This window comes from Falco cherrug, chromosome 9 (genome assembly GCF_023634085.1).
Source record: "Falco cherrug isolate bFalChe1 chromosome 9, bFalChe1.pri, whole genome shotgun sequence".
NCBI lineage: Eukaryota > Metazoa > Chordata > Aves > Falconiformes > Falconidae > Falco > Falco cherrug.
Window position 1 is genome coordinate 26,598,656 of NC_073705.1, and position 16,565 is coordinate 26,615,220.

The window sequence follows — 16,565 nt, forward strand, 5'->3', positions numbered from 1 at the left end:
AAGTACAGGAACAGCAGACAGGCTCTGAACAGAACAGTTTCGTGAGAACCCTCTTCCATCTCCCATAATTTAATAAAACATACTGTGAATGCAGGAAAAAGATTATGGCCAGCCCTCAGCCTCACACTTAACAGAATCTTTAAGAGTTTTTTTCCAATCATGTTGCTTTTTTTCCTTGGATTAGTTCAGTTCCCTAGTAGTCCCAGCTGCAGGTGGATTTGAAAGACTCATGCCTTTGTGCCAGTTTGGCTAGGAAGAAGCTGTGTAGATGTAGTACAGCATCAATAAAATGCAGTATTCAGACTTTCTTCTCCTTCATCAAAAAGAGTATCTTTCCTTGTGTTCTTTGTTAAAAATGCCTGCATATTTTTTTGGTCTGCTTTTTAATCACTGTGAAACTCCATTACAATGGTGAAAACCTCTTGCAGATCTGACTAAGTGACAATACAGAACTGAAATAGACACAGTTACATAACTGTAGGAATTGCTGCTGTGGGAATATGAACGAATGTTATCAGATTACATACAGACATACAAAAGACCGTACTAATAAAGTATCATTTTAACCATAATTGCCCTTCCACTCTTCAAAGCGATTGCGATAACTCTCTGCCTATACCTACTGTTGGAACCTTGTAATTTGCAGATCAGGCTTCCTATTTGCCACTGGGGCCATACTAGGTGAGCTACAGTAACAAGCAGAGGTTTCATCATGCCTTTCCGACCTTAAGGTTTTCCTTAAGCACACAGAAAACAATTCCTTTTAAGTCAAAAGCACACTTAAGAGATTTCTTCACATAACTGTTCTACAAGCTTAGTGTTGATGTCCAAGCAGTTTTCAAAACTACCACACGTAAATAATGTAAATGCATCTACCTCATGGTTTCCTAAACTGCTGCTTGTGTCGAGACACTTGAGACACATGGTGGATTTTACTCCAGCCCTCCTGGGGACTGATAGCTGAGCAGCTATCAGTGGAGAGAGGTAGGGGGTGATGCCTTAGGAGATGGAGAATAAGTCTTGGAGGAAGCTGGTGGGAACGCATGCTTGGAGACCTCCTGGGGCAGGCAGGGAAAGTGGTATGAAGGCCAGGGGACGTGATTAGCCTGGTGAGGGGCGAGGAGACATAATTCTTGTGCACATGCAGTTGGCTTCTTTACTATTGCTGGTAAGGGCAGCTACTGGTGGTACTGGTCGCTGTCCGTGTTTATAGTGCTTGAGCCAGGTAAGTCACAAAGCAGGCTACCTGTACACTCTGCGCCCTACTACTGTATCATTGAACTTCATGGCTTTACCCTTTGAGGAACTGAATTTGCATTGTTAAGATTCTTAAGCACTTTTAGAAAGACATACATAAATGCAATCCTGTCTTGGTAAAAGATGGCTTTTTTTGCTTTTGTTTTTTTGACAGACATGCTGTCAAATCAGTTTATAGGATAATGGCCACGTATCTTCCTTAATGTTTTAAGCATCTTATGGAATACAATTATAAGTACTCATTTGTCTAGTCATTTTGACGTAAAACCACTTATATAAATATCAGTATCTGATTTTTTAAATTCCATACTACACATACATGTGTAATGTGTGTATATATATATATACACACACATATGTATAAAAATAAATGAAGACAACATTCTTTCTTAGATAATATTCTTTACCATTAGTTCTTAAAGAGTTTAAGAAAACGCTAATTTTGAAAATGCTGGCTACTTATTTTATAGTAAGGTTAGAGTAGTAGTAGAGTTTATGTTTTTATTCTTAGAAGACTTGATGTAAAAGTTCGGTAGTACATCAAGAACTGAGTTCTCCATAGGAAACTGGTGATTGAAACTAGCTGCATATTTTAAAAAAGTAAAATTTAAACTGACCAGAGAATTTTCTGTTTCTTCTTCTTCATCCTCATCTTTACCATCTTCAACTTCTTCTGTAACTTCAGCCTTAGCTTCTGCAATCAATTCTCGTATTGGTTTATTGGAAGTAACAGTAACAAATGGATGCTTGTGAAAATAAAAAAAATAAGCACAATATTAAGTGCTGACTTCATTGTACACAGTGGTAAAGTCATAACTTGAAATAAATTAACTACAGAGAAATGTTACTTTGATTCTTTAAAACTTGAAAACTCACAGTTAAATTAATCATAACTGCCCAATGTATTTTTTCTGCAGTTTTAAAATAAAAGCATTTGTATTCAAATATGCTGTGTAAGTAGTCTAACAAACTTGCTAAAAATAAAAATAATTCATTTATACTGACCTGTTTCACAATCCAAAGAATAGAAGTAGAAAGATTTTTAAAAAGGTTATTTTTCCTGGAAACGAGTTTCATTTCTTTTCTGTTCCACAGTTACATTATTTCCTGAATAAGCTTTATCTAGAAATATTCTTTCTAGAAAAAGTCTGTTTTGTCTTTAGAACAATTTTTCCTAACATAGAATTCTACAGTTTTCTTTAAGAGGAAACAGCTACCTGTTCTCCTACTGTCTGAATCTTCTTTCTCTGCTTGGCCCTGCTGCTTAAATCTATTCAACATATGCCGGATGTATTCTGGATAAAGTGTGTGCTGACGTTAAACAGAATCAAATGTACCTAGTCACATCTACTACTGTTTAGCTATTCTGAAGTGACAGCATTATAGAGGAAGGCTGAGCACTAAAGCTTTTAAAACACCTGTCAGCAATTGGCTACTTATGTAAATATCTCCTCCATCCATTGTAAGTAGCAAAGTACAAATACTTATGTAATTAGTTATATTATATCAAAATACATAAACAAAAAATTTGATCTGTACTTGGTATCACTTAATCAGATTTTACCAAATAATGATCAATGCAAAGATGTTAAAACCACATTGTATATGAACACTTAATTATAAATTATTTAAATGGTTACTATAATACTGCTTTGCTTTTTTTAAAAAAAAAAATATGCTTGCCTTTAAACAATAGTTCTAAACAATTAACTCTTCCTACCTGTAGAAGTTGATATGCACTCCACCTTGCATCTACATTCTTTTCCAAACATTTCTTCAGAAAATCTTTAAAATCAGATGACCTACAAAAAAAGTAAATAGGTAGTGGTTCCTCTTTTGTCTTGACATCAGACCGGTGTATAATGAAATATTCTTTTGCTTTCACATGCATCTACACTGTAATTCCATGTCTTTCTATTATTTAGGAAAACACAGAGACAGTACAGGAATGCAAAGACCAATGTAGCACAAATAGTCTTTAAAATGTTTGTTCATTAATAGAAGAGTTTACTTTTGGGACTGGATTTATAATACACCACATCTGCTATATCACTAATTGAATCACACAAAGATATTAAAATAGATAACAGCTTTTTAAAATGTTTTTTTTAGAATAATTCTTAGAATAAACATAACTTAAGTTTCTTTTCATCCAATTTTCTTTTTCAGATGGTCTTCAGACCTTTTAAATTTGTAAAAAGCTATTTAAGATATATTTTAATGCAGAATCTGCAAAATATTTCAGTATAGAAGCTTCTACAAAGAACTACAACAAAAAGACCATACCCCAACTGGATAAGGATATAAATATATATATATGTATGTATTCATGTACAAGCGTACATATATAGAACAAGCACCTGACTCATGCATAAAGCTAGTCCCATAAAGTTCAACAGGTCTACACCCACAAACGTTCAGTTCAGCAAATATACGACTTAGCTTACATCACACTCAAAGCCTACAAATTAGGGTGGAAAAGTTGTAAATTAACTACTAACCATTTTGAAGGCTGTGCTAATGTAGGCGGATCAGATTTTGCTATTTTCAGAAGCACTCGCATTGGATTTAATTCATGATGAGGTGGCTCTATTTGAGCCATTTCTATTAAAGTAATGCCAAGAGACCAAATATCAGCCTTGTAATCGTAAGGTCTGTCTTTAGAGGTCTCGCACATTACCACTTCTGGAGCCATCCTGCAAAGAGAATAATGAAGTACCAGATCAGAAAATGCATTCTCATCTGTTCTGAAAAAAGTTCTAAATCAATAAATTCACTGAAGCATTTTAAGAAGCCCATCCTACTCTCACTAAATATATTTACATGATATTGTATTAAGCTTGTAATATTAACAACAAAGGTAATATTAAAATACTAGTTCATACGAAAAAGTCAGCAAAACAGTGCACTTACCAATATGGTGTACCAATAAAAGAATCTCTTCTTTGTATTGTTCTTGTGTTTTTAGCTGATACTCCAAAATCCGCTTAAAGCAAACAGTAAAATGCTATTAACTGGGTGGTGGAAAACATTAGATTTTTATATTTTACAACTGTCTTTTAAAGTGTTGTATGTTCCAGAGCAAACATTCTGCAGTATGAAAACTTCAAAGTGAGATTAAAATATTTGTGTGTTGATAACTGAGTGCCAAGGTTCTATAGTATTTCTAATAAAAGATATTGAATAAATGTTATTCTCCATTGAAAAAAAAAACCAAAGAAAATAATGCTACTGTTTTGCTATGTGGGACGAGCAATGCATGTATTTACTGTAGCAATAAGTGGGTTAAATTATTTTAATTAGAAAATAATTTCTTTAGACTATGAAGGCTGTATTCCTTAGACATGGCATTAGCTCTTACTAATTCAAGAACTCAATTTAATTTTTAATTTCAGGATTCCAATTCTCATAAAACTAGATTTTTCCCTTTATCTTACAGGTTTCTTCCTACATTATTTTTCACTTTATATTAAATATCTGAAAGCTTGCATATGCATTTTTGATGCATTTTGACCCAACCAAAGCCCAACTTTCTTTGCAATTAGTATTACCTGACTATAAAGCGCTACACATTTCTCACTTAGTGAAAAAAGACTACATTTAAATAAGTGTCATATGCTCATTATATATGTAACTTTCTTCATGAAGATCTAGAGATTACAGCAAAGGGACAGAATAGCCATATGTTGCCATCTTTAATCTGTACAAAATTATTTGATGGACTCAACACTTAAAAAGCCTAATTTTGCTCTGTGGGAAAGAAATAAGGACTAAGAGAGCTATTTGCTCAAATGCAAAATCTGAAATCTTGGGGAACTACTGATACTGAAATATTAAACCTCAAATCCTTAGACAAATAAAATGCAATGAAGGAAATTGATTTGCCATTCATGTATTTGTAAAACAAGGAATTATCTATTTCTGCGTGTACCAGAACATAAACAGTTTAAAAGGAGTAAAACGCTCTTTTCAAGGGATGCTGTACATTTTTCAAAACTAAATATTTTTTTTTAGAAATCTTAATTAGCAAACCTGTATAGATCACTAAATGTAGGTGTGGAAGAAATGTCCCTGTGGTCTGAACTGTAAAGTAATATCCTGACAGCCTGCACAGTGCTCTATATCAGCTAAGGCTGACAAAACCTTAAAATAGTTCCAGTCTGTATGAGGAGAAGCCAGGACATGTGAGGCAAATAAAATGAACAGAAACAAATTATTCTCTCTCTGACCATGAGACTCTTGCTATGACCTATGATTTCTTTTACAGTAGTACTAAGAAACTAATATAGTGGTTCTATTATATTTATAAATAAGGCCTGTAAGACCGAGTCAATCACTAAATCTTCAGGCTCCGGGAAAAAACCAAACGGTAAAGTTAACTCATACTTTGTGGATGAACAGAAAGTCACATACAAATATGTACAAGTAATAATCTTGTGCAAGGGAATCCATGCAAAACACAGATACACTTAACTGATTAAGGTAGCAAAGCAGGTTCTTAGGTATTCTCAACTTCTTAACAGAGATGATGCACTATACCTTGCAGAGACACTGTGAGCAACACAAGTTGGGTAGTAGGTATATTTGTGAATTTGGGTAAGTCTTGCTTACAATTAAAAGGAATGTCTGTAGCAAGGCTGGGAATTTTGAGCCCCTGTTCAGCGTGGTGATCTGATTCTCTCCTTACCTTTACCTTCTGTGTAACTTGCATCCAAAGAAATACAACTAATCACACACGTCATCTAGAGAGAAGGTTTTCAAACCTGAACGCAAGCTGCTGTGTCATGGAACTATGACATTGGTAGAGCCACCGTAGAGGCTGACAGCTTATACACGTTTGCTCCTGACAAAGCCCTGAACAAAGTGGATCCAGACAATTCCTATCTTTTCCTGGCTGAATGCAGGGATGCTATTCACCACCAGTAGTCTTTTGTCAGTTCTTCATGAAGGAATCCTCATGGATTCCCTATCACATCAGACAGAAAATGTGGATGACTGCTTAAATTCAGATAAAAAACCAGAAATCAACAATAGTAAGCTTGTATAATTTTCTTCCAGATCGTTCTATCTTAATTTCAGTGCAACTAACAATTAAAAAAGGGATGGAAAAACTAAACTGAGTAATGAAGATTACTCTTCTCTCTCAGCAATGGAAGAGAGAACAGTACTAAGTACTGTTTTTTGGTGATAGTGAAGGATGTTAGTTTTCTAAGCTAATAACTTCAAAGGGAAGTTCTGATCTTACCGTAGTAAAGATGACTATAATTAAGAACATTATACTACTAAACAGCAGGACCTGTGTCTGACTTTAGGGAACTCAGTATGGATAACGATATGACTCCTATTCCTGCTGATTTTGAAGTCAGAAAGACGTACAAAGTATGGTTAGAACAAGTTTTTTTGGTTTTTTTTTTTGGGGGGGTGGGGTGGTGTTTTGGTTTGGGGTTTTTTTCGTACTGGCAAACCACTTGCATCTGAAAAAACTGTCATTGTTAGACTGGTATTTAAATAGATAAATACTGAAATCTGGCAAATTACCGCCTAAGGAAAATACAGTTACAAGAGCACACAAAGTACTGGGAAAGACTTTTATATGCTTACCGAGTTTAATGTCTCCATCTAATGTGAAAAGAATATTGCCAGCTTTTAGGTCCCTGTGGATGATCTTATTTTCATGCAAGTAGTTCAATGCTTCCAGTGTCTGCCTGCATACCACTTTGATCTGTGGCTCCGTTAATGGCCTTTCAAGCTCTACACAAGAAATAGACAGAAATAAACACAACGTGTTTGCATTTTATGTTATGTGTTCGTAGCAATCAATATAGAAGAAAATTAATGAATCTGACAGATTCTGAACATCATAAGTCATAAAAACATATATCTTAGAATATTTGCTCATTTCACTAAGAATTTAATCTCTTGTGCCCAAACCCCTCCTCACTATGAACTATGTATACCTGCCTATCTGAACTGTGAAAAAGCTATATAGTTTAGAGATTGGTTCTTTACTGTTGTACACAGAGATGTTAAAGACTAGATCCTCTATTTACTGGTATTAGCATTCACCTATTCTGGGGAATAAGCACAGAAAAATCTAAGTTTAAGGCTGATGCAATAAAAAAAAATATCACAATGTAATTTGGAAGATGAAGGGGGAAGAATGAGACCCTGAAAAGAGCTCACATAGATTATAAGAACAGAGAGCTCCATAAGCATATGGGAACAACTCATCACATTCACTGAAAGGATCAAGACAAAACTGTGTTTTGAAAAGTAGACAAACACTTGAAAAATGAGAGAAAATTAATCTAATTTAAGAAATTATAATGTCCATATAGATGTAAATGCTAATTTTAAACCCCCAACATTCAACACATAGCACACCAATCACACAAATATTTGCATTTCAGAACAGTATACACGTGAAACAAGTCTTACAATATATATAGCAATTTTAAGATGTTACTAAGTTTATTATTTGAAACAACTTATTTACCCAACATTACTGCATCTACTGCTCCACCTGCACAAAATTCGATCAGGATCTGTACATAAACAAAAGAATACACAAATTACAAATTAAATAGTTCTGCTGAACTGAACCATTGATAAAGGGAGCATTATTGAGACACCAGTTTCAGCCTATTTGGCATTCACAAATTATTTCACTAACCTCTGTAAAATAGTACTGTTACTCAGCAAAAAGTAAGGCTGTGCTACTCGAGCAAATTACTTGAAAAATGCTTGGAGATCCTCAGAAAAAAGTTTTAATTCAAATATAAAACTGCATAATAAAACTTATAAAACTTAGTAAAATAGTCAGCTTGAACCAGACCCATTGTAATGTGATTTACATAATCCCTGCAAACTCATTTCTCGATTATTTAACTGTACTTCTACACTATAATCTCTAATCGGAAAGTCCAAGTACAAAAGATATAAGATTTTCCTCTTCTGAATTGTTTCAGATGAAAAAATGGAAAAATACTCTTAAAATTTACAGAAAATTACTAAATTCAGATGTTTACATTAATTTTCCTCCATTTTCACTGACACCTACAATACATCAAGGTTTTTATCTCAGAATCTAATAATACTAGAACAACTCCATGTCCAGTTCTCAGTTTCTAATTTGAAACAAAAATAAATTGCAACTATTTTGGGGCACAAACTATGCTGGCATGTAGGACAGAAAGGTCATACGCAAAGGAAAGAGGGCAGACACAGGGAATGAGGAGAGCAAGGAAAAGGAAAGGTCATTCAAGACTGACAACCCACTCTTCCTTATGTGTTTTCTGTTCTTTAAGTTGAACATTAAACATTAAACAAAATTTCTCAGTCTGACAGCTAAGTATGTCTTGTCAGAAATCTATCAGTCAATATTCTGATATTAAATAATGTCTTAATTTTTTCCTTTAGAGTACTTGTAAAATCAGAATATTATTGCCCATGGAAAAGGAAACCTCAAATTATACCTTATACCATAACACTTACATATACACAACTTACATTACAGATTACTTCAAATTACTATTATAATTAACCCTCACAACAATGGTTCTAAAAAATGCATTATATAATGCAACTCTTGTAAATCCTTTAAATCATTATTCCATTTACATGCCTCTACATACCTACTGTCAAGTACGTTAAGTGCGAGAAATTGTAAATAGATAATTTCTTTCTCTAAAATTTGCTGTTTGATCTGACAAATCTGACAAAGGTCTCTTTGGTAGAGAAATTGTGTTTCTAAAACTGGAAAGCAAAAGCGTATTTTATGTCCAACTATCATTCTTTTCTTTTTTGCCTCCACTGAATTTTGTTTACTTACCACATCATTATAGCCTTCCCTTTGTTGCTTTCATGCCTCTGCATTTCACTGTAACTATACATCTACAATTTTATTTTCAAACTATTTACTCTTCCTCCTTCTATCGTTATTCTGCCAGTGAAGCATATCCACACAGTTTCATATTCTCCCTTTATGCATACTTGCTTTCATGCTGACCTTTATGCATGGAAATTTTTTTGCTATTCCATTTTTTATACAAGGTAATTTTACTCTGCATTCAGATCACACAAAGTTTACACAAAGCTTATCAAAATAAATCTACATCAGGAAACATGGTATTAAACTTCCATTGTTTTCATGCATAAAGTATAAAACATATTTGTAAGACTCCAAGGAAATTTTCTTTTACTTGTTTTAGGTATCATTTTTAATTATAAACTCTTTAAAAAAACCAAACATGTATTCTTCGTACAATTCAAAAAGCACTTACAAATATTGCACTGGATCACCTAAAAGAAAAAATTGTATTTTCATAGCTAAAGCAATTCAGTGCACAGGATATAGCAGAAAGGTGATGTACAGTCATATGTATGCCTGCTATACTTCTACATACAAATATCTAGGTTTTAAATAAATTAATTATGGTTCAAGTCTTGGTACCGACTGTCCTTTCTGGAAGTACCAATGAATTCATGCGTATCTAACATACATACTTCACAGGCTGACCTTTTAAGCATATTATTTATTTTTCAGCTGCAGATTCTGAATCTCACTCTAAACTGTGCTAATGTAATTAAAATCTGAGTCTTGCTGTTATAAATAAGCACTAAGAACTCTCTCCATACAACAAAATGAGCTGCTAATTTCCAGATTTTAGATTCAAATTCATGACAAAATGACTCAGTGTAGCTCAACTTTACAGTGACAATTTCCTAGAAGTCATACTCACAATTTAGGAATTAGTTTTGAGATTGAACAGTTATCCCAATAGCGACAACCCACAAGAAAGGTGATTCACCAATGATCTTTTAATGAAGTAAAGCAGAAAAATGTAATTTCAATAACCTTCTGAGAGAAGTAAAAGTATTTAGAGAAATAAAAATACCTACCCACAGATTGTTTTCATAGTAGAAAGCATCCAGGAGCTTAACAATATTAGGATGATCACAGGATGCTAAAATATCAATCTCAACCATGTAATCTTCAAGTTCTTCTTCTGATTTAGTATCAATCACCTTTGCAGCAGCCAGTACTTTCGTTTCTTTGTTCTGAGCCTATAAAAGACACAGCAAGCATAGAGATGTGAATTTCACCAGACAACTGTCACTAGCCAAAAAAAAACAAACCAAAAAAACCCCACCCTAAAAAACCCTCTCCTGACAGTTCTGTACCATTTTCCTGCCTTTAGTTTGCTTCTCTACAAAAAGAGAATACTTGCATATTTAAGACTAGATAAAATTGAGCAGAAAAAGGTTTTATCAACTTTTTTCAAAGTCAAGAAACAACAAAAGGCAGGAATACAGAAATACTTCATTCTTGTTGCATTCTTTAAAACATCACGCAGCTTAGCATCATTACTTCGTACTCCTAAAAATGAAGTTTTGTGCTGCTCTTCAAAAAACTATCAACACTCGGCAAGGTGTGTGACGTAGCCTCCACTCTCTCATTTCTGACCGCACATCCTTGCCCTTCTGATGCTCCCCACGCTGTGGCAGCACAGCTGTGCCCGAAGCCACCCAGATCATCTACCAGTCACAGTAGGTTACTCTCTTCTTCACCCAGGGGCTGCATTCAAGCTCCCATGTTAAAAAGGTGCCAAGCTTTTTAATTAATTTCTCCGGGCATTTTACTCTCTTTGCTTCAGAAGTCTAGGAGGACTTCATTGATGGCTACTCATTGAAGTTGGCCACACTCAAAATGCTGCCAGCCTCTACTTTATAACTCCACACCTTGAGAGAAGGGAGCTAGAACTGTTGTAGTGGTAAAGTCAGCTGGAGAATAAGTAAGATTTTGACTTGAAAAGCAGAAGGAAAACAAGACATTGGGTACCCAAGGGAAAAAAAAAGAGAAAAAAAAAAAGACATTTCTGCTATGCATTTAAATATTCTTCAGCTTTTTTAAAACGTAAGAAATTACAAACAGTGCAACTGTTACATAGCAAAAAATTTCAGAAACCAATTGCTGTAAATACTTATTCACAGAATACTACTGAGAAACTAATCCAGCAAAACTGGGCAAGGTGAGATGAAAAAATAAAAATAAATTAAGATTTGGAGAATAAAGCAAGGATTAAACACAGACTATATATGTGTGTACCTATACACACACAAAAAATTATGCACACTTTCTTATAATTGTCTTGCAAGATATGTTTGAAGGAATACTGTAACACGGAATGTAGTGAACTTTAAACAAGATGGCGAATTTTCCCAAGCCATCATAAAAACTCTAGCTTGCCAAGGCATTTCCAGTGGTTACCCTTTGCCTCTGAATAAATTAAGTTATAGGACTAAAGTTTACTTCAACAATTATAGGTAAAGACCATGAAGAAAAGGCCGAGATTTACTCCACCTAGCTTTTGACATTCAAAAGAAACTAAATGAAAAGTAGGGACATAGGCTCTCTCCAAAGCTGCAAAAGACAAGAACCTGCACGGGCAATTCTGACTCCTGATGTGAAGCATCACAAGGTGGCTCATCCCGTCTCTCTGCTGGTGCATGGGATATCTTGGCCTCAAACCTAGTTGAGACGAACCCAGAACAGGGCACGGCAAGAATCCCAAAAACCTGACTTTTGTCACCTAATTTCGTTAACTAGCATCATACAAAAGCTGGTATCAGACAGCAAGTAAGAATTCTTAAGAATTATTTCCAAGGTCTGAATATTATTACTTTCCTAGTCATAAATAACTCTCTCAATGTGGCGAGAGAATAAAAGATTTAAAGACAAATGTTTATGATAACATTCAGTTAAACAGCAGTAACAGCAAAACACAATTATAAGCATAGTCCTAGCTGATTCATCTCACGTTGAGGGTAAAGGTTTTCTGTAGCATTTATTTTTATCTCAATATTCTTTCCAAAATAATAAAACAACCAATCTTCCCAACCTCAATATTTGCCCACCCGTTTTTAAAAACAAAGATAAGGTCTCCCTATAACATTATTTGAAAACAAACTACTATGAAGTTTTCCAGCATACATTCTAATAATGAAAAGGTCTGCTTAATAACGCAAACATCGTTTGTTTTGCCTTCATGCTTTAGAGCAAGAATGAAAGACCAACCTTCCATTCTAGAGCTGTGCTGTAAATTAAACATGAAACTGAAACAGATGTCTGACTCCACAACAGAATTAGACTTGGTAGCTTTACATGTGCTGAAAAACGGTTGTTAAGGCACCTTTCTAAAGAACTCAAATAAATTTACTCTTTTGAAACATGCATGCCCACACGCTCCACTGTACCTTATAAGAAAGATACTTCAAAAAAAAATAATGAAAAAAATTCTGAAATTCATTTTTACACAAATTTGCATGTAAACTATGTAATAGTAGTAATATTTTCTTTAAATAAAACCCTTTTAAACTCCTACATCAAGTAACAATAAGAGATGTTACTGTTTCCAGATTCAGCTTGACCTGGCAGGGGGGGGACTGGTAAATTAGCATGCACGATTACATGCTAGGGACTTTGCTGCATTTGTAGCATATATTGCTTTTTTCTACTGACAGAGAACTTTGTCTTTTGATTTTTTTCCCAGATCATTTTGCTTCAAGTAACTAGAAATCTGCTTTCAATAAGTTTCTTTTATTTCCTCCTTGTGTTAGCTCTATTAAAACACCTCATTAAAAGTCAAAAGCTATTATAGAGACAGTATGATAAACTTTATAAGCATCTTAACAATAATAAACAAAACAAACGTTCGTCTTTGTTCTGACTTGAGATAGTAAAATTTTGTAGGTGTAGATCCAGATTTTTTTTTCCAGTTCTTAAAATAAAAAAGCTTTAGAATTAGCATATTTCCACCAGGTATTTCTGAGAACTGATGAAACATTTTAAGTATACATCAAGTTACAACTGAAAATAAATAAATAAAGTATATATATTAAACATGATTTTAAAAAGTTCTTTTTGATTAAGACATTATTCATCTCCACCCCAGAATGCACTCTGTAATAAATACCCATCTATGTGACATGCTGTAAGTAGTACATTAAAAATATGCTCTTTTAAATTCTGTAGGAAAGAATTCTACTGTTCATGCGTAAGATTTATGTAGTGCTGTATTGTATGTGAAAAAAACCCCAACTCTCTGGATTAGAGAGGAACAAAAAGCATTTATAAGCTTTGCGTGGGCTTGTTTGTTTTTTCTAGACTTTGGCTTAAGTCTTTCTTCTGCCACATAACATTCTCCAAAGGTCAGAGCAGGAGCAAAAATGTTTCTGTAGATGCCATCTTCATTTGCATATACTCATTTTGCATTTGCATACATGAACATTTAAAGTCAAATAACCATTCATGTTACTCAGAGGTTCTGCCCTTTCAAAGTATGTCCTTTATCAGTAGCCCAGCAGTTTCTTCCTGTATTTCAGCTCTCAACTACCAATTCAAGTTATTTCAAATGCTCGGCTTAAATACATTTGCTTCCATGACAGGTGATTTAAGCTTCAGTCCTATGCTAAGAAATCCAAACTAGCATCTTCAATGGTTATGGTTCAATCCTGCCTTATGTGGAGACAAGGAAGAAAAGGGGAGAAAGATTTTCTTTTATTGCATCAACAAAATCTGATCTTTTCAAAATATTCATACACAATGGTTGAAAACTGATTTGGAATAAATCATTCCTCCAAGATCTGACTAATGCAATATGACATACGTGAAACTAACTATCATATGCAACAATACATAAATATTGCAATCCTTCCACCAAAACTTCTATTTGGATTATATGTTTAAGGTCACTACAGCAAACATTAACTTAGAGAGAGATAATACGCACGAGAGAATAGCAAACTATATGTTGCAGTGTGGTTCTTGCAATAGATGGTACAGTCTTGTTAGCAGAACACACATAGAAAAATACTCTTATTCTCCTAATTCTAATATAGTTTTAAAAAGACGGACCGCAGGTTTGCATAGAATAAAAATAATCTTGTAAATCAGATATATACTTTCTCTCTGAACCTAAATCACACTAAAATGGCAATGACTTCTAATGCTCAAAAATGTTGTAAACATTTGAAAATGTATCAGTACAAGAAAGAATAACCATTCTACACAAAAACAGGATCTGCAAGTATGTGAAATTAGTGATGCCTCTCTATCAACCCTGGATTTTTATATCGTATCCTATAACCAAATATAAGCTCCAGAGCCAGCAGCTTTGTGAAGAGACTGATAGCAGACTATTAAAAGGCAGGTTTAGTGTCTGGGCACTCAGCCAAGAAGTTGCATATTCCCAGGCATGGACAGCAGGGAGAGCAGAGCCACCGTTCCAGAGTAATAGGATTACAGCTCTGAGATAACTCATAGTCTTTCATCTTTAGATGACCAACATGAAGTTTCAGCCTGGGTTGTGAGGAGCTGTTGCAGTTTCCTATCACCAGTAAGTGTTTCCTTCCCAATTGTGCAGCTCCCCTCCTGTGATGCAGCATGTAGACATCTAAAAATTAAACACTATTTACAACTGAAAAAAGTTAAGTATGTCCTTCATCTATTGTTCAGCCAATTGGAAAAAAAGCTGAAATATAGGAAATTGTTCATCACTTTCTTCCTGATGCCTGATCTCTTCTAAGATGTTATATAACCACACTGCATGTTTTGCAGGCAGCAAAACAAATCAATTAGGAAGCTTTTCCTTTCTGACTCCTTCTCAACAAAACTGTAGTCATTATCACAGATCATCAACTTGCCAAGAAGTGAAATATACATGCATCCTTATTCAGCAAAAGATGTTTTTGCACATAAAAAGCTACACTTCTGTGTAACCCTGGGATTGTCAGATCTAGCTTTGTATATGCCTTGTGATGATGCCTGAGTAATCAGGACTGAAAAACTGTCCATGTGTAACAAAAGCAAAGCTGTTTTCAGAGCTATCGGAAAGCAGTGGATCTCAAGCTTTCTTAAACATACAAACCAAGGAATAAGAACCTGCTGTAACTTCAGATTTTAACAGCTTGGCCAAATAAATCTGAAAGTGCTGTGGCCTACTGGAAAAACCACACTGGACTTTGTTTTGTATAAATTTACTATACCATATTTAATATTGCCTTGTGCATTTTGAAACTAAAAAACCCCTGCATGATTGACCAGTATCAAGTGTTCAAATTTCTTTTCAAAACATAGAAAGGCATTCTTTATTAGTGAATTTTAGGGAAAAAAAAAATCTACTTTAATTAATCAGATAAAAAAAAGGAAGCATTATTCTAACGTCCAATGTTGAGAAATGTAATTACAAGTACTAGCTTGAATTCAAAAGCAAATAGCTAACTCTGAAATATTTTTACAATAAATCACAAGTTAGGCCAATGAAGGAGATAGATTTCTGGAAATTAAGATGAGCCAGTCATTCCAAAGAAGCTATGTTATTTTGCACCAGTCTTCACTGTACGATATTTGAAAATGTAGTAGTAATAAAAATCTATAGAGAATTTCAATTGTTTAATTACAGACATGGTTGGTCCAAGGAATTAAGAAGCAGCTAAATTCATTTCTATCTGCTAAAAGTTGTTAAAATTACTGTTACAAAAGAACTATTCAAAAGATAAGTATAGTATCTACCAAAGTTGACGATACAGCCTTAAACTACGGCTGATCAACCTAAAATTTCCCCTGCCTGCACAATGTATCGTAACTACCTACTATACAGTTTCTTCTGCTTAAGAAGTGTTTAATGCCAGGGAAAAAAAGATACTGAAATAGAAGTGTAGATAAAAGCACCTCTATTTCCTATAAGCAAATACTATTATTAACAAAGTAGAGCCCAGGCTTCAACCCAGACTGCTGAAGCAGATCTTTATGATACTGTGGTCTGGTGCTGCCTTTGTGGCTATACTAGTTTTGGAGCAGTTACCATGACAACTTCACTCTTTTAACATTATCCTTGTACTTTGTACTTATTGTGGTTCTACTGCTTCCTCCACAGTTGGTTTCTGAGGATTCCACAAGTTATTTTTGTGAGTGGTATGGCATGCAATTTTCATGTTTAACCTCAGGACTCCCTTCATGTATTTTCACTAATTCTGTGGTATTTTGTATAGTAGCTATGCAGAGTTCCCATCCCGATTCACGCATTTTGTCACTGAAATCAGAAGGAATATTTATACACGTATTTGAAAAGTACCACGGCTGAACTGTCAAATACGTGCAAAATAACTGCAACAGTCCTTGAGAGGAAACTTAATGGGGGAAATTATGCTGAAATCTGATCTTACTTAAGCAAGTCCATTTAAAAAACAAAATAAAAATAAGGGGAAAAAAATCACTAAACATTGGCAAGAAATTCTCCAAAATAAGC

General features: G+C 34.3%; 1 protein-coding gene across 3 annotated transcripts in view; it reads right to left on the reverse strand.

Moving 5' to 3' along the window:
• SLK (STE20 like kinase) overlaps nt 1-16,565 on the reverse strand; it is a 51,738-nt gene that overhangs the window by 20,385 nt on the left and 14,788 nt on the right. For all 3 annotated transcript variants that reach the window (XM_027802510.2, XM_027802511.2, XM_005437246.4), the window contains exons 2-8: nt 10,159-10,323; nt 7,754-7,802; nt 6,859-7,008; nt 4,171-4,243; nt 3,759-3,953; nt 2,978-3,059; nt 1,875-2,003 (exon numbers count right to left, since the gene is read on the reverse strand). In XM_027802510.2, the coding sequence (XP_027658311.2) occupies nt 1,875-2,003; nt 2,978-3,059; nt 3,759-3,953; nt 4,171-4,243; nt 6,859-7,008; nt 7,754-7,802; nt 10,159-10,323 (843 nt within the window). The remainder of the gene's footprint in view (nt 1-1,874; nt 2,004-2,977; nt 3,060-3,758; nt 3,954-4,170; nt 4,244-6,858; nt 7,009-7,753; nt 7,803-10,158; nt 10,324-16,565) is intronic.